Source organism: Stenella coeruleoalba, assembly GCF_951394435.1.
Source record: "Stenella coeruleoalba genome assembly, chromosome: 2".
Taxonomy (NCBI): Eukaryota; Metazoa; Chordata; class Mammalia; order Artiodactyla; family Delphinidae; genus Stenella; species Stenella coeruleoalba.
Genome location: NC_137147.1, coordinates 157,350,049 through 157,374,373, shown reverse-complemented (window position 1 = coordinate 157,374,373; position 24,325 = coordinate 157,350,049). Strand labels below are relative to the sequence as shown.

At 47.4% G+C, this 24,325-nt stretch overlaps 2 protein-coding genes across 6 annotated transcripts in view; one reads left to right on the top strand and one right to left on the bottom strand.

The window, feature by feature from the left end:
- Positions 1 to 11,197, bottom strand: part of FBH1 (F-box DNA helicase 1) — a 142,164-nt gene extending 130,967 nt beyond the window's left edge. For 3 of the 4 annotated variants that reach the window (XR_013827173.1, XM_079913758.1, XM_079913756.1), the window contains exon 1: positions 1,146 to 1,641. Coding sequence is in view for 3 of the 4 variants with exons in the window: in XM_079913758.1 (XP_079769884.1) it covers positions 1,146 to 1,197 (52 nt within the window). In the remaining variant the exon portion in view is untranslated. Of the gene's footprint in view, positions 1 to 1,145; positions 1,642 to 11,067 lie in introns of those variants that run through there. The other variant, XM_079913757.1, reaches the window with a different exon arrangement.
- Positions 11,198 to 11,777: 580 nt separating this feature from the next.
- Positions 11,778 to 22,779, top strand: ANKRD16 (ankyrin repeat domain 16). Of its 2 annotated transcripts, none has more exons than XM_079913463.1 (7): positions 11,778 to 12,115; positions 14,000 to 14,220; positions 15,753 to 15,795; positions 18,787 to 18,895; positions 19,386 to 19,547; positions 20,653 to 20,731; positions 21,757 to 22,779. In XM_079913463.1, the coding sequence occupies exons 1-7, from the start codon at positions 11,796 to 11,798 to the stop codon at positions 21,936 to 21,938; spliced, it is 1,116 nt and encodes a 371-aa protein (XP_079769589.1). In that variant the 5' UTR covers positions 11,778 to 11,795; the 3' UTR covers positions 21,939 to 22,779. The 2 variants fall into 2 exon arrangements, with proteins under 2 accessions (XP_079769589.1, XP_079769590.1); XM_079913464.1 differs by having other exon boundaries at positions 21,251 to 21,897.
- The last annotated feature ends 1,546 nt before the right edge of the window (positions 22,780 to 24,325 follow it).

Sequence of the window (24,325 nt, the reverse complement as noted above, 5' to 3'; positions counted from 1 at the left end):
CTGTTAGTTATCACCAATTCTACAAGCTAGCAAGTTAACCTTAATTTTCAGGAATACAGTGGCTGTGGGCCACCCCAGCCAGCCCTTTCCCTCTTCCCCATATTCCCATCAACTTTCAGTCATTTTATAGTTTCTTTGCATCTCTTCCTTAGGATTTGAGAATCCTAAAATAAGATCCTAAAATAGCCTTCTTTTCCACCTATCACACTTTGTAGAAGCCCTGATCATGAAGTGCTCATTCAAAAAGAAGTTGCCACTAATGGATAAATGGAGATCTGGCAACTTTTCCTTGACTTTAGCCAGGCCATTTATACTATCATAATAACCATAAATATTTTAAGAGTTGGCTATAGCTTTTCAAAATATACTCATGCATTGTCCCCTGTATACACCAGCTTTTCCAAGTCTGAGAAGCAGAAGGCACTAAGCGGACAGTCACAGGAGATTTCCCACCCCTGCTGTATGTCTCTCCCCATGCACCCCACCCCACCCCATGCACCCCTCTCAGCCCCGAGAGCATCTCAGCATCGGGCACTGATGTAATAGGACAGGAGCAAGGCCCCCAAGTAGAAGAGAAAAGAGCCCACTTTTCAGCATCTTCAGAGGAGGAAATTTCATATTCTCCCTCAGCAAAACACTACAGCAGTGACTGTGCCTAGAATTCTGTCTCGAGAGTATTGAAATACTTTTGTTTATATTAGTCATTTTTCTGCCAGGTATTTTTTCATTCCTATTTCTGCATTTTATCGCATGTAAGATCTAACTACCTCCTTATGGCATTAAATAGAACAGTTACACTACTGTAAAACAGAATAGTTACACTTAAAAAAAAAAAGAGGACAAGAACAGATACAAGAGAATTAAAGTGACCCTTTAAGGACTTCCCTGGTGGCGCAGTGGTTAAGAATCACCTGCCAGGGTTTCCCTGGTGGCGCAGCGGTTGAGAGTCCGGCTGCTGATGCAGGGGACACGGGTTCGTGCCCCGGTCTGGGAAGATCCCACATGCCGCAGAGCGGCTGGGCCCATGAGCCATGGCCGCTGAGCCTGTGCGTCCGGAGCCTGTGCTCCACAATGGGAGAGGCCACAACAGTGAGAGGCCCGTATACCGCAAAAACAAACAAACAAAACAACAAAAAAAGAATCACCTGCCAATGCAGGGGAGATGGTTTTGATCACTGGTCCAGGAAGATCCCACATGCCGCGGAACACCTAAGCCCACGTGCCACAACTACTGACCCTGCACTCCAGAGCCCGCGAGGCACAACTACTGAAGCCCAGTGCCTAGAGCCTGTGCTCTGCAGCAACAGAAGCCACTGAAATGAGAAGCCCGTGCACCACAACGAAGAGTAGCCCCTGCTCGCCACAATTAGAAAAAGCCTGTGCACAGCAACAAAGACCCAACGCAGCCAAAAATAAATAACATAAATAAAAATAAATTAAAAAAAAATAAAAACGTGACCCTTTACAGGAGATGGTCAACAGAGAAATCAGTTCCTGCCAGTACCGTATTTTCAGATGCTAAAAATACTCCAGTAAACTGTAGTATCAAATGCCAGAATCTCACTCAACATTTCCTGTAAGCCTGAAAACTTCTGAAACCAAGACACCACTGAGTATATGATACAGTTTATAAACTTAATAACTTCCCTCAGCCCTTAGCTTCTTCAGAAATGATCCTTCCAAATTTGTTTATTCTTTCAAGGTTTAATGGAAGTTTAAAAAAACTTCATGGATATTTCAAGACTTTTTAAAAATTACTTCTACACACAGAAATAGTTCTACAGGCCCCTCTGAAAGGACGCTAGAGACCTTTTCACTACCTGAATTCAGAGTTACAATGCAGTGGTATAACTCTTAAGTCATGAAGAAGTACTTAAAAATATGCTCAGCCGGGCTTCCCTCGTGGCGCAGTGGTTGAGAATCCGCCTGCTGATGCAGGGAACATGGGTTCGAGCCCTGGTCCAGGAAGATCCCACATGCCGTGGAGCAGCTAAGCCCGTGTGCCACAACTACTAAGGCTGTGCTCTGGAGCCCATGAGCCACAACTACTGAAGCCCACGCGCCTGGGGCCCATGCTCCACAACAAGAGAAGCCACCGCAATGAGAAGCCCGCGCACCGCAACAAAGAGTGGCCCCCGCTCGCCGCAACTAAAAGCCGACATGCAGCAACGAAGACCCAACGCAGCCAAAAATAAATAAATTTATTTTAAGAAATGCTCAGCCGGATAAAAGCAGTGTCACATAGTGAGGGGACAGTGGACTTAAAAGGAAAAAAACTGGGTGTGAGCCCTAAGTTGGCCACATAGTGGCCGGAGGACCCCTGGTCACTTAGCTTCTCTAAGACTCAGGGGCGTTACAATGATTAAATGAGAAAACACACTCCAAAAGACTTGTTAAACTATAAAACCCTACACAAATATACACATCTGCTTATTGTGTTAAACAAAGCTTAGATGTGACTGATTTGCATAAAACATTGAAATAACTTTCAAATTATAAAGATGTCACCTAATGGCAAGACATGAAGTATATCAGCAGTCCAATTACAGCCTACTCTGTATTACTGAAAATACCTTTTAAAAAGCCAAGGGACTTCCCTGGTGGCGCAGTGGTTGGGAGTCCGCCTGCCGGTGCGGGGGACACGGGTTCGAACCCTGATCCGGGAAGATCCCACATGCCACGAAGCAACTAAGCCCGTGCGCCACAACTACTGAGCCCACGCACCTAGAGCCTGTGCTCCGCAGCGGGAGAGGCCACCGCAATGAGAAGCCTGTGCAATGCAACGAAGAGTAGCCCCCGCTCGCCGCAACTAGGGAAAGCCGGCGCGCAGCAGCAAAGACCCAATGCAGCAAAAAATAAATTAATTAATTAAAAAAAAAAAGCCAAGTCATATATCTTAATTACTTATTATGAACAAAAAAATCCCCTCCACTATAATGGTTTTATAATTATTTTGTTGTTGAACATATTCCTCATACTTACAGAGGCAGAAAAAAATGAATGTGCAGTTTTTCTATGTTAAAACAATAAATTTGAAAATTTTCCACATTAAAAAAAAGCTTGAAATCTGATTATTCTTTTTAAAAATAAGACACGAAAGTTTACCTCTTCTGCTCAAAATTCTTCATATTACAAAGCCAACAACCTAATTGCTATTTTGTCTGAATGGGGACCTCTGGGCTGACTGGCAGAAGACATAAGGAAGCTACAATGGGCCTTGCAGAACAGAGTTGGCCCTTGGGATCCATGAGTTCCGCACCTGCGAGTTCCACCAACTGCAGATGAAAAACACCAACACCTGTGGTTGGCTGAATCCGCGGATGTGGGATCCACAGGTCCCTGTCCACAGGGTGGACTCTGAGGGGCCTGAGCCCTCTCAGATTTTGGTGCCATAGGGGGTCCTGGAACGAATTCCCTGCAGAAACCCTGGAATGACTATACTGACGAATACTGGCCCCTAATTCAGGTGCTCCAAACACACTTGGGTCAACTACAGAAGCAGTTGAAGAATTCCAGCCGATAAACCCACTAACCCTGTAGATTCCAGATATGAGACTGATCTCTGCTTTCTCTTCAAACATTCCCAACTGTTTCAAAGCTGGCAAATACAGTGTCCAGAATTAAAACTGGAAACAGTCTAGAAAAATTATCGACAATATCTTATTTAAAGAAGGTTCCATAGATAAAATCACAAACGAATAAGATTAACAATATCAAACCCTCAAATTCATATGACCCAGGACCTTGGCGCTGGTACAGACCTGCAGGAAGCGTTCTGCTTCCAGAGTCCTGGTACAGCCCAGAGTGGTCCTGCATGAAGCCATTACAGAGCAAAGGCTAGCAGCTGGGGACAGAGGTGCCCACACTGGGCCATCTGGCCTCTGGGTACCAGCACAGCCGCCTACACTGTCCATCTGGAATGGTCCTCACAGCCCTGACTGCTCATCTGGGAGGCAGAGGTAGCACTTTTACGTTCTTACTTTTCTGACTTCAGTGAGAGGTCAGAAACCGAGGCTATTCTTTCTGCCTCTCAGGTCTCTGCGAGATGAAGCGCTGTGACTCACTGCACGGGGAGCTGGGGCCCCCGCACCTGTCTCCGGAGTTAACAAGGCACTTAAGTCAAAGGCCGTGTGATGCACTCGGATCCGGAGCCGGGAGACCTCCTCCCTAACAGCCTTGGTCCCCTTCTCATCACAACGAGGACCCTGACAAGCTAACATGCAGAGTTAATACCACAGTCATGTGGTTTGAACCAGACAAGACAGATGAAAGTACCTAGCGACACCCATGCAGAGGCTCACAAAGCCCAGCAGCTCAGAATTACACGTGGACCACACTGTGCTGAGTCTCCTAAAAGATGCCTACATTTTAACAGCACCAATGTTCTTGTGAAGTTATTTAAAATTACTACAGTAAAATTCTAACCACCTTCTGTTCTTGTTAATATACTTCTAAACCAGCAGCTCAAATATAACTTTATCAAAATAAAGATGCTCAAATGCTACTTCTTGCTTCCCTGAGTCCCCAAACCTTGTGTTGCTCCTCCGTCCTCTGAGCAGTAGGTGCCCTTTGCATCGCTCTCCAAGGGCACTATTAGAAGCTGCTCGCGTTTCTTCAAGAAGCAAACTTAAAGTGGTCGGTGAGAAACGTGCACCGTTAAAGGGATGGAGGGAGATGACAACCAAACTACGTGAGGTCCCAGAGGCCCAGCGGAATCATCTCCAGGCCACAGTGGGTATCTGTACCCTTGGAGACTCCACCACAGTAACTAACAGAAATGTGTCACATCCCTCAGATGTGATGAAAGAAAAATACTGGAAAAGTATGAAAACCATTTGTCAAACAGAATTTTGCTCATTCCCACGCTGCTTTTTCTGTGATGGTCCTCTCACAGAGAGACGCCTCACCGGACCGCAGGTGCAGGTCCCGGCCTTGCATCTCACTCTGAAGTGGTGATCACCTGGAGTGCGGCCCTCTGCCAATCACCGATCTCTTCACCTTGATGATGACCTGTCCCACCCACCCCCGCCCCCAGTCAGGCACACTGCTGGAGATTAGACTCTCCTCAGCCCCCCCTGGAACGATCATCACTAAACCTGTATGAGACCACCAGCCCTGAAAAGGCAGGGAACATGTCTCATCAGCTTCTTCCTCAAAGCACTTAGCACAACATTGTGCAAATAACAGTTATTTCCTCCAACGCTTATTGAATGAGAAGTACGTGCTATGACTCAATTCTGTTGTAATCCGCCTAGCTTCATTTTGTCATCTTCTTGATTGCAAGACAATTTAAAAAACAAGTCACACAAAGCAGAATGGACTGCTCCTGGTTTCGTGGTGAAGACTGTCAGTCCCCTTCCTCCTTGGCACATGGCTGGTCCACGCTTCCCCATCGTGCTGGTAGCTGGAGGCCCCACAGAATGTGCGTAGAAGGATGTGCGCCTCTTCCAGGCCTGGCCCATAAAAGCCTCTCCTGCTCCTTCCTCCGTCCGCTGCTCCCATCCAGAGAAGGGAAGGGTGACCCCAGAGAATCTTAGAGGCCAAACATTCGAAAAGGAAGACCCTCCAGCAGGCTGGGTCCTCGGATAACTGCTTTAAAGAGCACCACTCCTCCCGCACAATGCTCACACGCTCACACACACACACAGACACAAAACTGCAACCACCTGAGGCTGTTATGGGATTGAGAAATGAGCTTGGATTGTGAGGTCATTACACATTTGGATCTGTTTGTTACTGCAGTCACACCTACCCTAACCATTCTAGGATCATTTGAAATTGACACAAGTCACTTCCCTTATTCCCCTACATTTGTTAATCATAATTTATACCAAAAGGCTTGCAGGACTTCCCTGGTGGTACAGTGGTTAAGAATCTGCCTGCCAGTGCAGGGAACACGGGTTTGGTCCCTGGTCCAGGAAGATCCCAAATGCCACAGAGCAACTAAGTCTGTATGCCACAACTACTGAGCCTGCACTCTAGGGCCCGCAAGCCACAACTACTGAGCCCACGTGCCACAGCTACTGAAGCCTGCGCGCCTAGAGCCCGTGCTCCGCAATGAAAAGAAGCCACCGCAAAGAGAAGCCCACACACCACAAAGAGTAGTCCCCGCTCGCCACAACTAGAGAAAAGCCTGTGAGCAGCAACGAAGACCCAACACAGCCAAAAATAAATTTAATTAATTAATTAAAACAAACAAACAGGGCTTCCCTGGTGGCGCAGTGGCTGGGGGTCCGCCTGCCGATGCAGGGGACGCAGGTTCGTGCCCCGGTCCGGGAGGATCCCACGTGCTGTGGAGTGGCTGGGCCCATGGGCCACGGCCGCTGAGCCTGTGCGTCCGGAGCCTGTGGTCTGCAATGGCGTAGGCCACAGTGGTGAGAGGCCCGCATACCGCAAAAAAACAAAAAAACTAAAACAAAAGAAAAAACAAAGGCCTCCAAAATGTACAGGTTACAGACCTAAATGGACAAGCTGAAAATAATAAGTGCCTACAATTCCTGGAAGGAAAGATTATTAAAAAACCATTTAAAAAAAAAATTAAGATAACTCACCAGCACAGGTGCCTGACTGGAGAAACAGCTCATAACAAGAACCCAGCTGGGTGGTTTTGCTAATCTAGAGAAACCCAACCTCGTCCTGTTAGCTCCCCACAAGCCTCCTGCCCTTCTCCGAGGGACTCCGTGCAGATCAAGCGGACACCCTCTTGTTTCTGGTGAGACAGCAAAGGTGCCCACTGCTGGCCCATCGTTACCAGGAGCAGGTACTTCACAGGCCAAACTGCGCCCTGAGAGAACTAAGAGCCCAATCTGAGCAACATGAACGGTGTTGGTCCCCAATTCCAGTGCGACAGAAAGTATTCATTCAACCCAGGCAGCACTCTGTAGTAATAAAACCACCCTGTATGTCTCTGAGAGACCTGCAACAATTATCTGTACAACTATATTTAATATAAGTCATTTATATACAAATTATTACTATTACTATAGTATGGTTTTTTAAATTTATTTATTTAATTAATTTATTTATTTGGCTGCGTTGGGTCTTCGTTGCTGCTCGCGGGCTTTCTCTAGTTGCGGCGAGCGGGGTCTACTCTTCGTTGCGGTGCGCGGGCTTCTCATCGCGGTGGTTTCTCTTGTTGTGGATCATGAGTTCTAGGCCTGCGGGCTTCAGCAGTTGTGGCTCGTGGGCTCTAGAGCGCAGGCTCAGTAGTTGTGGCGCACAGGCTTAGCTGCTCTGCGGCATATGGGATTTTCCCAGAGCAAGGCTCAAACCTGTGTCCTCTGAATTGGGAGGCGGATCCTTAACCACTGCACCACCAGGAAAGTCCCTATAGTATGTTTTATTAACGTCTTCTTAATCATTGTTTAAGCGTGTATTAACATGTCTTCTGCCCCTAGGCTGAAAGCTTTATAGTCTGGTGGGAGGAGCAAGGCACTCGGCCCTAGCACCCAACACTCACTGCTCCATAAATATTAATGAAATGAATGCATTAAAAGAACAAATGCACAACTACGGCACTTCCCTCTGAAGAAGATGAGGTTGAGGTTGTCTTCTTTGGCTTTGAAATCCTACACTATGTTATAGGTCCAACGTGCTTCACAGTTTTTGGAAGTTCTTTCACGTACTCTCATCTGATCCTTGCACCATCCTGCAATTGTGCCAGGATGACACTGGGGCTCAGGTGATGGAACTTAGGTCTTCTGACTCCTCAAGCCAGAGTTCTTTCTACGGAAGGTAATATTCTCTCTTCCACATCCAGAAATATTCAAAGCAGCTTCTAAAAACCTCAGCTTTAATTTCTCTGTCCCTTTTTAGAAATCACTGTGGAACACCATAACCAAAGATAGCAAGTATTTAGAAAATAGCAAGCATAAGGAAAATATCACAAAATACTGTACACTCAAAATGAAAAAACTTCCAAATATTTTGTCCCCATTAGCTCTACAAGAAGCAAAGGCAGAAAGGAAACACAACATCCAAGTCCTCACTCTCAGTGCAGAGCTGGGTCCCTGCCAGCACTACATCCCGCTTCCCTACAAACCCAAAGGTCCAGGCCCGCAGGCCCAACCTCACTTAGGTCCCCTCACACCCACAAACACCTGCTCCTCCCCTGGAAGAGCACTCACTTATTACAGCAAACAAGGATGGCAAGAGCTTTTCTATGTGTTTCTCGCAAGGAAAAGAAAGAACAGGGGAAGAACGGAAATACAAGAAAATAACCATTACTTACAGACTAGAATTTATAGATTTGAAAGGCTTTTTTCTACTGTCAATTCAACCCACAACCACTTTTAAGTATCTATGATTTCCCAGATTCATTATAAACACCATGAGGGCTTCCTCTCTTGGCATCTCTGGGGTCAAATGCTATTTGAGACACTGAGGATTCAAAAACAAATGATGTCACTTGTCCATAAGGCAGCTCTCAAAACACACACAAATTACTATACATAAGGCACTATAAGTGCTACACAAATGCACTTATGAAATGAAGAAAAGTGACCAGTTAGGAAGGATGAAAAAGGCTTTATGAAGAGTTCAGCCTTGCAAGATGAGTAGGATCGGGGAAGGCAAAAGAAACAGTGTGTGCAGAAACACAGAGAAATAGCACACCAGTGGTGTGCCGGTAAGCCGGGTTTCATTAGAACAAGAGGCTCATGGATTGTGGAAAAGGATGGAAAAGAATTTGGAAACACAGAGGATAAATGTCCTTAAATATAATGCCAAGGAATTTAGACTTTATCATGTAGGCAACTCGGCGAATCATCTCGCTTTTCTAAGCAGGGTCAATGACCAACCAAATTTACACATTAGAATGGTAACTCTGGAGGCAGGCAGAGGATGAGTAAACATGCAGACTGTCAAAACAAGGCAGAAAGTCACTTTACCAACCAAGGCAAGAGGTGGTCAAGGCCTAAGGGCAACAGCAGCAAAAATAGGGAGAAGGGGAAAGTGAAGCCTAACAAGTTTTTTTGGACTGGTGAGACTGGAAGAGAAAAAACAAAACAGGTAACTGACGTTTCTAGCCAGAGCTCAATGATCACATCATTAACCACGTTAAAGAGTAAAGGAGAAATCGTGTTTTCGTTTTAATCACTTCTTCCGGGAATGAACGGAAAATGAAAGCTTTCAGTTTTGAAAATGGCTGTTTGTTCTGTTTTAAAATTATCTGTAGCATGCCAGGTTAAGCTCCGGGAGGTACTCTGAGATATGAGACTTGTCCTCAAACGTCTGTGAGTGACAACTGGAGACATAAGATTCAAGACGCTTTGGTGAGATGCTCTAAGAGCAGATGATTCCACTGACAGATGGGCAAAGACAGAATTCACATTCAATCTTCGAATAAAATCAGCCTAGGAAGGATAGAGGGGAATGACAAGCAGAGAAAGATGATGACAACAAATCTGAAATGAGAGTTCTAAGTCCAATACCAAGTTTGGTGTTCACACACTCACTGGTCACAAAACATGTCAAATGATCACGACACCGGAACCACGAAACACAACAAAAGATAAAGGAAAGAGGACAGCCAAGCAGCAAATCACAATGCCAATGAAAGCCACATGCGAAATGAGTCACTACAGGGCACACCACAAATTCCAAACACCTGCACAAAAAGGAATGAGCAGACCAACTGGGAAACCTTAAGACCCCAGTATAGCTCCATCCATTAGCTTACTGTCAAGATCTGTCCCCTCTACACCAAACTTTTACTCCAGAGAACCACAGGGGCTGTGGACAGGTTAACATACATTGTCATCTAGTTATCTCAAGGGGGACGCAGACCAAAATAAGCTCCTAAAGAAGGTAGGACGTGCAGAACTGCATGTGGGATACCAGTTAAATAACCAATCATCTGCATTTAAAATACTATCCTATACTGCAAACGTTTTCTTTTTAAAAGCAAGGAAGCTGGAGGCGTAAGGCAAGAGAAGGTGGAGTCACTGGCAATGAGGATGTGGAGGGGGATTAACAACAAGAAGTGTGAAACTACCGGATACCTCAACTTCCATTTGCACCAACACCAACAGCTGCACTAAGACCAATGCTTGGCATGTCCTAAGACTTGATGCACTTCAAAGCACTTTTACACCTTCCTTTCTTTTGGAAGTGGCAAAATACAAGGGGACAATAACTTTGGCAAAGCTGATACTGGACTTGGTTCTATCTCTGATGATTATCCATATTACACTCAGTTAACCAAATTCAATCCGCTCACAAGTAAAATGAGCTTGTTTTGAGGTCTTTTTTCATTTTATCTCCCTTAATTTATTTGAGCAGAGTGCCAAGCACTAGCAGACCCTCACCAGGGGCTACCACCCTTCCTTCCAGAGGTCTTTATTAGCTGTACTCCCGTGGGAAAATCGCTAACTTCTTTAGGTCTCAATTTCCCCACCTGTCATGATGCCTTCCTTACAGGGTTGTTTGCGGATGAGATAATTAATCTAAAGTGGTTTGTAAACCAGAGTACAATACAAAATGTAAAGCAGAATTGTCTCCAGGCCTGGCAAATAGCAGCTGCTCCCATTTTATCTCTAAAGGAACCGAAAACACCAGGAAGGTTAAATGACGAGCATCCAGGAAGATCGGGTAAAGAACTCAACACCTACCCTCACGTCTCCCGTCACCCCACACAGCTTGCTCAGACCTCAAGTACCCTCCACCCGCTCAAGGCCCTCCCACATCACCTTAATTTTCTTAATACTCAGGTTAGGGGGAGGGCGACTGCAAACGAAAGAGGCAGAAGGATACCATAAAATGACTCGCCCAAGGTCAAAACAGCAGAGCAGAAGGAAAGGAAACGCTGGCTGCCCCCAGCGGAGGCCACGTCTCCGCGACTCCCACACCGCCGAGCAGCGCCGCGCCCCCGCGTCCCAGGGCGCCTCGGCCTCCAGCGCGCGCGCCCCGCCGCGCCCCTCACCGCCGGCCCGCGCCCCTCTGCGTCCGCGCCCGGCCCCCAGTCCCCCGCGGACCCCCTGAGGCGGGACCCGCTGAGGAACCCAAAGGTTCAGCGTCCACACGACTGGGCCCGCCCGCGCCCCCTTCCACGCCGTCGGCCTCACGCACTATGGCGCTCCACACCGGGGGTCCCGCCGCCGCCGCCACCGCCACCGCCGCCGCCTCCGGGCCAGAGCCGCCCGGACACCCAGTCCCAGCATCCCCCGGGCAGCGCGAGCCCGAGAAGGCCGCGGACTTCCTCCACCAGCTCCGCCCCCGCCGCAGCCCAGGGAAGAGCCCGCCGCCGGCGCTGACGGAATGCGCCCCTGGCCAATTGAAACGCGCGTGCGGAGGGGGCGTGCTTACGGACTTCTCTGGCGGCCAATCGCAACGCGCACCCGGAGAAGGGGTGGCTACCGCTAGCGGGCTCCGCCCCGTCCGTGCTTCCGCTAGGGCGGAAGAGGCGAACAGAAACTTTCCCAGAGTTCCTCCGAGCTCGGGGACCCACTGAGGGGTTGCGGCAGTCGGGGTGGGGCGGGGCCGATGCTGTGGGCGGGGCAGGCTGCGGTGGGCGGGGACGCGCGGGCCCCACCCCGTCCCCGCGGGTCCGCTCTGCTTGTGACCGGGACCGGCAGCGGCGGTCCCGCGGTTCACCTAATGTTTCGCCGGAAAGTGAAACCAGCGCGGGCTGCAGCCTCCGAGCGTGCGTTCGCGGCGGCCAGCGGGGCGCGTGGTCAGCCGGAGACCTGAGCGCCCGCCCGGGGCCGAGCCGGCAGGGCGAGGCCGGGGGCGTCCGGGGGAAGGGTCGGGGAGGGCCCTTGGGGGGCGGGGGCGGACCAGGAGCGGAGCCAGGGGCCATGGCAGCGCCCGCGGACCCAAGGCGGCTGTGCCGGCTGGTGCAGGAAGGCCGGCTGTGTGCCCTGCGGGAGGAGCTGCGGGCTGCGGGGCGCGCCGGCTGCGCGGGGCCGGCCAGGGACACCCTTCTGCATTGCGCCGCGCGCCACGGCCGCCGGGAAATCCTGGCCTATCTGGTCGAGGCCTGGGACCTGGACATCGAGGCTGCCAACCGAGACTACAAGCGGCCTCTGCACGAGGCTGCCTCCATGGGCCACCGGGACTGCGTGCGGTATCTGCTGGGCCGAGGGGCCGCGGTCGACTGCCTGAAGAAGGCCGACTGGTAGGTGGCGGAACTTGCGGAGAGACCCTCACCATTCCCCGCAGAATCGTAGATTCCCGCTCCTTGGTCGGCCTCCACGCCATAGCCCCTCAGCCTTCCCCTATTGAGCAGAACATGGTTGCTACCCTTATGGGGTTAACTGCTCCGATCTTCTGTTCCAGACTGCCTCCCATGATAGAGCAGAGAACAGTAAAGTACATGATCAGATAGAGTATAAGCAAACTACAAATTGTCTATATGTCCTACGTATAGCATGAGCCCCAGGGCGGGATGTTCTTCTAGGAACATGTAGCTAAATGATTACTTCACCAGTGACATTGTTTTAACTTTATACTTTGAAATTCGTAGTTATAGGTTCTCAGAAATTTGCAAAGACATGGGAGAAGTCCCATGCACCTTTCCCCCATCTTCCCCCAAAGTTAACATGTTAACAGCCACAGTAAGGTAACAAGAAGAAGGAACTGCAATTGCTACAATCAGTATACTTACTCGGATTTCACCAGTTATACGTACACATGTGTGTGTGGGGGGGTACTCTGTGTGATTTTATCACGTGTAGCCTTGCATGACCACCTCCACAGTCAACGATGCTCACCTGTAACCATCACACAAAGTAATTGCATTGTGTTAGATCCACATCGTTTTTAGTACTATGTCTGTCCACCTCCTTAGAGGTTATGAACATCTGAAGATTCATAACATAATGAAGTTCCTGAATGAATCCACAAGGGATTCCTGATCTGATATAAATAAGGAACACATCAGACAGCCAGATAGCTAGACAAAGTGCATCTTGCCCACTGGCATGGGGGGGCGGGGGGCGTAGACCTGGTGACTTTTTGAGGTTTGCACTTTGGCTGTGACTAAGCACAAAACTGATTTTCTTATGCTTATCCAGTTCTATGGGTAAGGAAACAGTCTTCCCAAACAACCGTTAAAAGGGCACGTTTCATTTGATTGTGTGCTTGGGAAGTGCAGTTACAGTGAGACATTTTTGCCTGTTCTCACCTTGCTGGCTTTCTCAAGTCCCTTACCTGGATTCATTCCCTCTGTGAAGCACTCTTGAAGATTCCAGCCTTCATTTATCTGGGTGTCTCCCTCTTGATTTCTCATTCACTATCATTACTACATTACCAAAAATAAAAAATCAAAATAGTGTTGGTAATTAAGTAATGTCAAAGCAGTCTCAGAGGACAGATCCTGGCTGAGACCCATGTAGTTACGTTGCGCTTCAGCTGGGCCAGCCCCTGGGACAGGAGGTAAACAAGACCTGCCCCTGCTTCCGAGAGTCATAGCAGATGAGAAGGCAGAAGCACAAAATCACTGATGTGGGAGAAGAGGAGTTGATAGTGATGTAGTTCACTGTCCCATAGTTGTGGACACACATCAGTTCAGAACCTTATTGTAATCACGCCGTTTCATTTGCTCCACCAATGTAGGCTCCTTACGGCAAGGCACTTTGTCATCTGCTCTGTTTTAACTCCGTTTCAGAACCGTTTAATTATCGGTTACTGATTGAGGTGAATGGGATAAGTCCAGCAGAGTACCTCTTATGCAAATATTAAGCACAAACTGTGATTTTGACTAGTTCTATTCCAATTCAGTGCCATACTAAAAACTAGTTCAGAAACAACTTTGCCTCCTCAGTATTCCCCACCTGTAGGGGCACCCACGTCACAATCACTTTCCCCTTGTTAATTCTCCCAGGGCCCTCACGACAGGCAGGGAAGTTGCCAGCCAAAGCTGTTTTCCTGCTTCCCAGACTCTCGAGTCCTCTAGGTCTTCCATCTCTGCCAAGGGTGTGCGTTTTTCTGAAGCCCTGGTCGAGCGCTTCTAATGCCTCAGCTGCCCTTCCGTCTGACAGCTTGTCCCAATTAATCTTAGGACTCCTCTGATGATGGCTTGCACAAGGAGGAATCTTGAGGTGGTCCAGGACCTCGTGGAGCATGGCGCCAATCCACTGCTGAAGAACAAAGATGGCTGGAACAGTTTCCACATTGCCAGCCGAGAAGGCGACCCTCTGATCCTCCAGTACCTGCTCGCTGTTTGCCCAGCTGCCTGGAAGACAGAGAGCAAGATTGGGAGAACCCCGCTGCACACGGCAGGTATGACCTGGAGCTGTGCGGGATGCCACCCACCAGGGAGCGAGGGGTTGGGGAAATGGCAAGGAATACGAGCAGCTTTGGGGTATTTTGGCAAACACTTAGTTTCTAAAACCAGTGTCACCGGGCCCTTAACATGCTCTTCTTTCTTGTTTTAGGTGACTTTTCACATACATTTGTCTTCTCCTCCCCAGTTAGATGGTAGGCTGGTTCTGTTCCTTACTAAGTCTTTGACCTTGGGCAAGGAACTTAGTCTCTTGAGCAGGTTTCCTCAGACACAAAATAATGATAATGATGATGCCCATATCACAAGGTCGTAGGGATTAAGGCACATGCAAGGCCCTCTGTGCAGTGCTCCACACGCAGTGAGCACGGGACAGCTACAGCTGCTATTTTCACAACCATTTTGACATTGTTACTATTAAAAGCAAAAGGAAAGGGGACTATTTCCTTCTATCTTCAGTAATACCTACTATGGTACTGTCCATTTAAATAAATATAGGTGCTTATAATTAAATACCAGGGCTCAATGGATGTGACTTATCTAGTGACAATGTTGAATATAAATCTGGACTACCATTTTCATTGTTTGGAGTAATTATCCTTAACTCTGAACCGTTTATTTGTAGATTATCTTAGTTGAAAGCAAAAGCACCACGGTATAAGACAAAAGGGGCACTAAGCAGACCAAGAGTCCAGGTCAAGACATTTAGAACATAATCTTTAGCCCTCTGGATAGCACATTGAATTAGAATACAGGGCTTTTAGGTTTCTCTGAAATCAATGCCTGTGACATGATGTAATTGAGGAGATAGGCACACAGTTATTCTGGCCACAGTTAGGGACTAAAGAATCCTTTATAAAACTTTGCACATGAGTGGAAAAACTTCTCTGCTCATGAATTGTTTGACGAACTACCCTGCTCTTGTGGAGAAACAGTCAGTGCCCAGTCATTCACACAAAATAGTGGAGAGTAGGTAGTCAAAATCTGTTTTTTTTTTTTTTTTTTTTTTTTTTGGCCACGCCGTGTGGCTTGTGGGATCTCAGTTCTCTGACCAGGGATTGAACCGGGTTAGAGCAGAGAAAGCTCGCAATCCTAACCACTAGGCCACCAGGGAACTCCCTCGAAATCTTTATTATAGAGGATAGTTATTTCTAGCAGGAGAATTAAATTCCTGGTTATTTTGTCATGGATTACTCTTAAAATGTTTTACATTTCTTGGGGAAAAACTGACTGGTCCTAGGGATTTGTAGCACGAAAGTGAGGAGGCAGGTTTAAGATTGAATGTTTGCCATCAGAGTCTCATAAAGACAAGATAATCAAGTGTGAGCCTTGTACCTGTTAAGTGAAAACATCACCCTTTACCACTCATCGAGCTAAATTTGTCTTTTTCTGGGGCGGTGGCAGTGTACCTAACTTAATACTCTTTCCTGGAAGTTACAGCTAGAGGGATGGGGCACAGAGAGGTGCCAGGAGGGAAGAAGCATTTTGGTTTTGTGCTAAAAAGCTCTCATTCTCAACTCTCTCCACCCAGCAATGCATGGCTGTTCAGAGGCAGTAGAGGTGCTTCTTCAGAGGTAAGAACAGAACAGCAGATTAAGGAAAATATTTGCTAATTGACAGTTAATATCAGTGCTGCATAATATCAGAGCTCAGACAAAATGTTCATAGAGAATCTAAGGTACCAAAACAGACATGAACAAAGGACTTAAGCAGATAAAGAAGGTGAAACAAAAATAGCTGACAAACCTGGGGAAACATTGGCCTTTTATCTGTTCATTCAACAGACATTCATATGCTCACTCAGCACTCACTGTACCAGGCACAGGGGCTACCACAGCAACAAGATAATGCGGTTTCCCCCCCAACCCATGGAACTCACAGACGGGCAGGGAAGATAGACGCTGCCCATGTCGTGTGAGTCTGATGAGCATTACAGGGAATTGCGAGGTCCCCACAACAGCATGGGACGTGGCCTAGGGGTGAGGGATCTTGGCCCCAGTGACACTGATGCTATGACCTGGAAGAGGCTGAAAATGGGGGCAGGGTGGAGGGGGCATTCCAGGCAGAGGTGACAGTACCGTGAATGCTCAGGGCCGGGGACAAACACAGTGCATGGAAGAGACCAAAAGAAGATAGGCACTTGCTGTGTCCCAAGAGTGACGGGGAGGCTGCAGAGGAAGGGCGATTCAGGGCCAGTGGGACACTGGGCACCACCTGAGGATTCCAGATCTTGTGCTAAGCGTATAAGATACCACTGAATAATAAGAGATTTTCATTTTTCAAAGATCCCCCGGTTGCAAAACAGAATGGATTGGAGGGGGAGCAAGCGTGGGTGCTGTGAACGCAGTCCGGTGGCTGTTGCAGTTGAACAGGAGAGATGGTGGTGGCTGGACCACGATGCTGACTATAGGGTGAAGAGAAAGGTCTGGAGACACTTGAGAGGTAGAATCACCAGATCTCGGTGAATAAAGGGACAAACGGAATGAGGGAGAAGGACGAGTCCAGGAAAATGGCCAGGTGTCTTGTTTAAGCAGCTGGTGCTGTGCTGGTGCCACCTGCCGAGGTAGATGACACCTGGGGAGGAGGGGCAGGCTTGGGGAGAAGCTGGCAGTGTCACTTTTGGGCATGTTGAGTCACATGTACCTGTGAGACACCCAGGCAGAGACATCCAGCGGGCAGTTAGACACAGATTTTAGCCCAGAAGAGAGGTGTGGGCTGAGATACAGGAGGGGGCCTCGTCAACATGGAAGTGACGATTGAATCCATAGGATGGAAGTGGTTACCTAGGAGACGATGAGTGAAGAGGAGGAGGCCTCATGTAGTGCCCCGAAAGCATCACTGTGTAGGGCTTGCCTCCTACGCGTTGGGACTGTATACCTGCAGTCATAAATACTCCTTCTTCATTCAACAGATGTTTTCTAAGCACTTCCTGTGTGTGTTAAGCACTGGGTGATAAGCAGTTAACACCGTTCTTTCCCTAACAGCCTTCAGGCTAGTGTGGAAGCCAAGTATAGACACATAATCACAGAAATGTCATAAAATTTCAAATGGTGATGATACTACAAAGGGAAAGTCCACAATGCTTTGCGGGAGCAGGGGTCGTCCTGTAGATCTGGGGGAGAAGATGGGCCTCTGAGGTCCTCCTGAAGCTGAGATTTGAAGGATGCCTTGGAGTGGCCAGGTGAAGAATGGCACTAGGATGTTCCAAGCAGAGGGGACCAGCAAGTGCAAAGGCAGCAAAGAGCCTGGCACCCTGGGGAGCAGAAGGAGGTGGGACAGGCAGGACCGTTGAAGGTAGGAACAGAGGAAGATGGGACAGGTGAGAGGTAGGGCCGAGAGGAAGGGGAGACAGGTGTGACCATGAGGAAGGTAGGAACGGAAGAAGGGAGGACTGGGGAGAAGGGAAGACGGGTAGGAATGAAAGGAGGTAGGACCATGAAGCAATAGGAACAGAAGAAGGAGGACAAATAGGCTGTGGGACCGAGAAGAAAGTGGGACTGGACAGAAGGGGGGTCGCCTTAAGCACAGGGAGGAGGGGCCAGAGGATCCCAGAGAAGTGAGTGGATGCCACATAATCCTGACCGTGGGAGGTCATGTTGAGGTTTTAGGCTTTGTCCTTTGTGGTTGGGAAGTAGTTAAAGCTTTTAACCAGGAGAGGCTGTACCCAAATTACATGGTGAAAAGATTACTCTGTTAGTGGTGAGAACAGAATGGCTGGGCCAGAACCAAAGAGAGAAAAATGGGTAGGAGGCTGTTGCGTGTTGACTTGGTCTTTTGTTTTCTTTTTCCCGGCTGCACTGGGTCTCGGTTGCTGCACATGGGCTTTTCTCTAGTTGCAGCAAGCAGGGGCTATTCTTAGTTGTGGGGTGAGGGCTTTTTTTTTTTTTTAACATCTTTATTGGAGTATAATTGCTTTACAATGGTGTGTTAGTTTCTGCTTTATAACGCAGTGAATCAGCTATACATATACATATATCCCTCTTGCGTGGGCTTCTCATTGCGGTGGCTTCTCTTGTTGTGGAGCATGGGCTCTAGGCGCACAGGCTTCGGTAGTTGTGGCACACGGGCTTCAGTAGTTGTGGCACACAGGCTTAGTTGCTCCGTGGCAGGTGGGATCTTCCCAGACCAGGGCTCGCACCCGTGTCCCCTGCCTTGGCAGGCGGATTCCTAACCACTGCGCCACCAGGGAGGTCCCTGTTGACTTGGTCTTAAGGGGTGAAGACAAAGATGGAGACAAGGATACAGGTTTGTTTAATATTTTGGATGTAGAATTGAGAGGTTTTGGTAATAGATTGGCTATGAGGGATGAGGGGTGACTTCAAGGTTCTGCATGAGAAGCTGGAGAGATCATGGTCCCTAAAATGTGACAAGAAGCTTAGAGGAGGAGAAGGTTTGCTGGGGAAACCAACCTGCTCTCGAAGAGCTCGGTACAGATACTGAGGTGGGGAAGGAGGGCAAGCACTCCAATTCTCACGGATCATCTATAAGGCAGGTGGTCAGGAGTCAGCACCGTTGGGTTTGAAGCAGTGACTGTTCCCAGCTGTTACTTTGTGTTTGGGCTCTAGGTGCCAGTATGAACCGGACTGCAGAGACAAGTGTGGCCTCACGCCCTTCATGGACGCCATCCAGTGTGGACACATCGACGTAGCCAGGCTGCTCCTCGAAAAACACAAGGTATAGAAATGGTTTGGTTTTATCCCTTTAGTTCTTCCTACAAGTTTTAGATCATGGGATAAACAGGAAGCATTGTTGTTCAGATCATGGGTTCAAATCTCAGCTCTGCCACATCCCCCCCTCTGAGGTCCCCTTTACCTCTTTAAGCAGCAGTGTTTCCATTTGTAAAACAGGGTTACTATAAGGATTACATAACATAATGTACATAAAGCAGTTAGCAAAATAAGTATTCAATAAATAGTAGTTGTTTCGTAATAATAATAACGGGCTCTCCCCAGTAACTCTATTTGTTTGGCACTTTAGCCTACAGCGTTGAATCTTAACCATTTTTTTTGGTTAGAGCATCCTTTGAGAATCTGACAAAAGCTTTGTATGTATCATGTGCCCAGGAAAATGTACATAGACCACAGAGTTTTGCCAAAATGTCAGAAGTCCATGGACCCAGGTATCTCTGCTCCTTACTTTTGTTCATGTCTCTCCCAACCTCTAGGCTTGTGTTTCTGCTGAGGACTCCCTGGGGGCCCAGGCCATCCACCGGGCAGCAGTCACTGGGCAGAATGAGGCCGTCCAATTCTTGGTCTCTGAGCTTGGCATCAACGTAGATGTGAGAGCAGCCTCCACCCACCTCACAGCACTTCACTACGCAGCTAAGGTTTGTTTCTTTCCAGAACAGTGTTCCTGCTTCCTGAGGCTTGCCTAACTCTGTTGATGAGTAACCCTGTAGTCGTGGTTCTTTTGCTCGATCTCTATGGAAAAAAGAAATTGCCCATGACATACTCTTAAAATGGTCGTGATTCTAAAGCCCTGTGGCCCTTTAAATAGAAACCTGCCTTTATTTGTTTCTGGGTAAAAACTGAGAAGAGCCCTTTACTCCATGTAATGTCTGGACTCTGTGTTCCCTCCTGCCCTTTTTTGTTTTCAGGAATAATGTTATTTGAAGCCGTAAAAATCCATTGTATGAACTTCCTAGTTCCTTATCCTTTTACTGGATTTCAGAAGATTTCTTTAAGAAAAGGGAATTGCATTTACTGGGCTCTCTGATGTATGAAGTATTTAAGACACACAAAAGTTTTCGCTAGAAAAGTAGCCACTATCTTTAATATTATTGGCCACCTGCCTTTACTTGTTTTCCTAGCAACAGGAATAAACATTTTTCTGGTGAACTGCACTCCCCTGCCTGTGTTCCCCCTTTGAGAACGTGGGTATACAGTTGAGGGTGGGCTAAGAGCATGGTCTATGGCCACGGGGATAAAAGCGAGTGGGAAGATTGAACCTGCAGCCTTGGTTTCAGTCTCAGCAGGTACTGACAGGCTAACTGGCTGGACAAAGGTATATCGATTGCTTCTCAAAGGACAATGCCAGCTATGATAAGAATCCCATCCAGGGGAGGTTACGCTCTTTTCCAGTTTATTTCTCCCCTAAAGATTTAACGAAGAGTGTGTTTGCTTGGGACATTTAGAATTGTGCTTTCTGAGTAAATCACAAGATTTATACTCCTTACACTGAGGGAAACCCAACCAAAGTGGTCAGTGATTTGGCTACAAAATTGATCATCTGTATTCTAATAACTAAACGTCACCTACATCTTTAATGATTTATGCTGAAGTTCGAGAGTAATGTGATGAGCCTTCCTTTGGATATGAAAATTGAGTTTCAGCAGTCGAGTATTTTAGAAGAAGCACCTAATGTGCACTAGAGTTTGTGTTTAAGGCTTGCTTTTGTTGTTACAGTGGTAACACCTTTATTTCAACTCTCAGGAAGGACACGTAAGCACAATCCAGACACTCTTGTCCTTGGGTGCTGACATCAACGCCAAGGACGAAAGAAATCGATCAGGTACGACCTCATTTTACACGTGCTTTGAAAATTATTAGTAAACTGAATGTAAACAATGGACTTCTATGTTAAAATCATCACTTTTAATATTATTCCTCTAGTAGCTCAGCAACTTTTCCTTAAAAAAGCACCTCCTCCATTTGCAAAGCTATAGAACTACTGCTGTTACCATGGTAACGATGATGACTACTACTCCTTACTGCTGCTGGTATTACTGTTGTTGTTTTGATTATTTTAAACCACACAACGTATGTGACATCAAAGCACTTTCTATCTTAATCCATGATCACACCAGCTCCCCAGGTGTTACATAGATTCTTCATAGGTCTTCTCTCTACGGAATGTATTTTAAAACCTTAATCACTATAATTTTTTAGATTTTGGGCTCAGAAAGATATATTCAGAGCTAATTCCTTAGACCTGGACTTTAGAATAAACCTTCTCAGTAGCACTCTATGCACCATTGTCCATCTTGCAAGGGTTAAGTAGGACCTTGTGATGCCTCACAACTCACTCCAGGGCTGCAGAGGAAGATCACTAAGTCCCAGGACACAAACTTTCTCCTAACGACAGGGGAGCAGGACCCAGGATCATGGCTCACAGCACATCAGAAACCCTCAGCGCCAATTTCTAACCAGAATGGGAAGATGTGTCAGCAGTTTTTCTTTCTGTTACGTCATTCTCACTCATGGTGATATTTTCACTTACACAGAGAATTCACAAAACTTTGAAAATGTCTTCTGTACTATTTAAAGTCTCCTATTTCTCATTAACTTACTTTGTTGTTTTAGACAAGTCTCTCAAATTCTCTCTGATTGGTTTTGTTACTTTTAAAACCATTTGTGACCAAGTCAGGTTAAAAGGAAAAATGTTTTGATCCAGAATAGGCAAAGTCATAGGGAAGAATATGGAACTATGAAATCTGTGCAGTTGAAAGAGTCAGTGTTTTTATCAGGGGCATCCTGCTCCCCAGTCAGTACTGCTGTAGGTGATGCACTGAGCTGGGTGCCTCTGTCCCCACCCAGCCCTGCACCTGGCCTGCGCGGGGCAGCACGCGGCCTGCGTCAAGTTCCTCCTGTGCTCTGGGCTCGAGGACTCTCTGGACATGACGGGCGCCCTGGCTCAGCAGCTCACACGGAGTCCGGACGTCCTTCAGTGCTTCAACCACAGCGCAACAGCGGAGGGCGTTTCCAGAGGAAAACAGTGAACCCACAGTAATCCACGTCCTGCTGCTTGAATCTGTTTGCAGATGCAATGAAATGGGCCAGTAGCCAGTGTTTTCTGCCCTCCCTCTCCTGCACTCCCCGCTTTGGTGGCGGATTCCCCAGGAATGAGGCGTCTGTCTTCCTGGCTGTATGACTGCACACCGCACGATCGGAATCTTTCCATAATCTCTGATTCACTTTTTCTGCCCTTCCAGTGGAGTCAGATGATGTTGATGAAGTCGGTGTCTGGAATCCTTAGAGAAGCATGAAAATACAGTGTACATACTGTTATGTATGTGTGTGAAATGTTTTATAATCAAGAGTGTGTGGTGAGGCCATGATAATAATATTTAGAATATAGCAAGTTCCTATTGCCTTGAGAGGTAAAACATAATTGGCCTGTATACTTTCTTCTTTCATGGGCTTTTCATTGGCATTGCAATGGTTTAACTTTTGGCTTCAAAGCCTGGAAGGAAATGCTGGGATCTGTTTACATAGACATTTACAAGGAATGGAAACGTTTCTATAGTCTAAGCACTGCTCCTTGAGCTATAATGTTTTAATCTTGAGGTTATTATTTTTTTAATGACAAGTTCTGAATTGGCTCCCTTTGGATAATAAAGGCATCTCAAAACGCATTGAAGATATTTACAAAGCCTTTCCACGACCTCATTTGAAAAATGGGGTTTGTCCCACAGGTCACATTTCCTGTCCCACCTTCCACCTGCCCACGGAAGCTTGTGGCTGTCCAGAAGTGAAACACTCGACATTGTAACTTTGAAAAATTTTGTAGCAACTTAAACAGATTGAAGAAAGGATGAGTCCTCAGGCATTTGGATTCTTTTCCTGTATCTTTTCCTTTTCTTTATATGCAAATAATAATTATTAGTCCAAGTCAATCTGTTAAAAAAGCGTTTGCATCAATCACAAGCAAGACTCAGTCCCCTCGTTCAGTGTCATCTAGTAAGAACTCATCGCACGCCCTCACCCCCGTTCTCAGCATCGTGCCAGGCTGGGCAAATAGCAGGAATGTCCAGTTCTCTGTTATTCCCAGGTGGTGCTGGCTGATTTTTATCCCTAACAACCAGATAAATGTGCTGGTAGAAACACGACTGGGACCTCTGAATCACACACTGTCTCCATCTGCACCTTCTCCAGCTGCAGTTAACCGTTTCCTGTTGCTCCAGAGATGTCTTCGTGTCCCTGCCTTTGGGTCTGAGGATGGCCTGTTACGTGCATCCCTACTTGCAGGTGGGACAGAAAGACCGGTCTGGGGCTGCCCTTCTCCCCTCAACACACACGTGAAGCAGCTTTTTCTTTGCAGTGACTGCACACAGGTGTGTTCCCACCCGAGCTGTGCCTCTGCCTTACACACTCGCCGTGATGATGGTCTGTCGGGTTATGCTTGGTTCTCCAGTACACGGGTCTCCATTGAAAACGCCCCTGTAGCGTGGACAGGGCTGCTGGATGCTGCTGCCAAAGCTACTCGAGAGCCAGAGAGGGCAGTGATGATAGTAACATTCATTGTGGCAAAGATAGTGGTGATGATATAATTACAACCTATTACCGCAGTAGTAATATATTGAGAATGCTAATGACAATGGTGGTGATCATTAGTATTATTCTCTCACTTCCTAATTATAGGTACTTTTCTCACTTCCTTTGGGTGTTAAAAGTGGGGCCCGTCCCTGGCCACCAGATCTAGAATTTTGTTCCCTCCTTCAACATTTTATATCTTCTTCCCTTAGTTCATGTTTTCTCCATAGCATTTACCACTGTGGAATATACCAGCTGTCTTGAGTTATTTATTTTCTCTGTTGTCTGTCTCACCCACGAGAATGTAAGCTCCTTGGCCAGGGTTTTTGTGTCTCTTGCTCACTGACTATATCTACAGGGCCCAGAACAATGCCTGGCACATGGTAAGGTTGTAGATCATGAGATAGCCAACGAGTGAACAATAACTTCTGTTTCTTGAGCACTTGCTGTGTCCTGGATGCTGTGCTGAGTGCCTTTCCTGGCCAGTCTCGTTCCATCCCTGGCTCTTAAGAGGGGCAGCCCCTCCTAATTATCCTCCATCTCAAGCATCCTTTCTCATCCCGACCTCCTTAGAGAAGAGCCTGTGCTTGGTTCCCAGTTCATGGGCACTGCCGGCCCCTGCCGCCTGGCTTCCTCACTGCTGCTTTTAGGTCACCGGGACCCAATTGCCAAATCAAGTAACGTGCCTTTAGCCCTCATGTTACTGATCCTTTCAGTTCAATTATCAATCACTCCCACCTTCCGGAAGCTCGTTTCTTGTCACCTCCGACAACACGCTTCTGGGTTTTCCTTTCTGACCTTCCTTTTCCGTCTCTGTCGTGAGCGCCTCTGTCAGGGCCTATCCCATACATGC

What these genes read in the sequence shown, in the direction of transcription:
- ANKRD16 (XM_079913463.1), top strand. Translation starts at nt 11,796, where the DNA reads ATGGCAGCGCCCGCGGACCCAAGGCGGCTGTGCCGGCTGGTGCAGGAA. An exon ending in AACCCCGCTGCACACGGCAG is followed by an intron (nt 14,221 to 15,752) that starts GTATGACCTGGA and finishes CTCTCCACCCAG; the next exon opens with CAATGCATGGCTGTTCAGAG. An exon ending in CACTTCACTACGCAGCTAAG is followed by an intron (nt 19,548 to 20,652) that starts GTTTGTTTCTTT and finishes TTCAACTCTCAG; the next exon opens with GAAGGACACGTAAGCACAAT.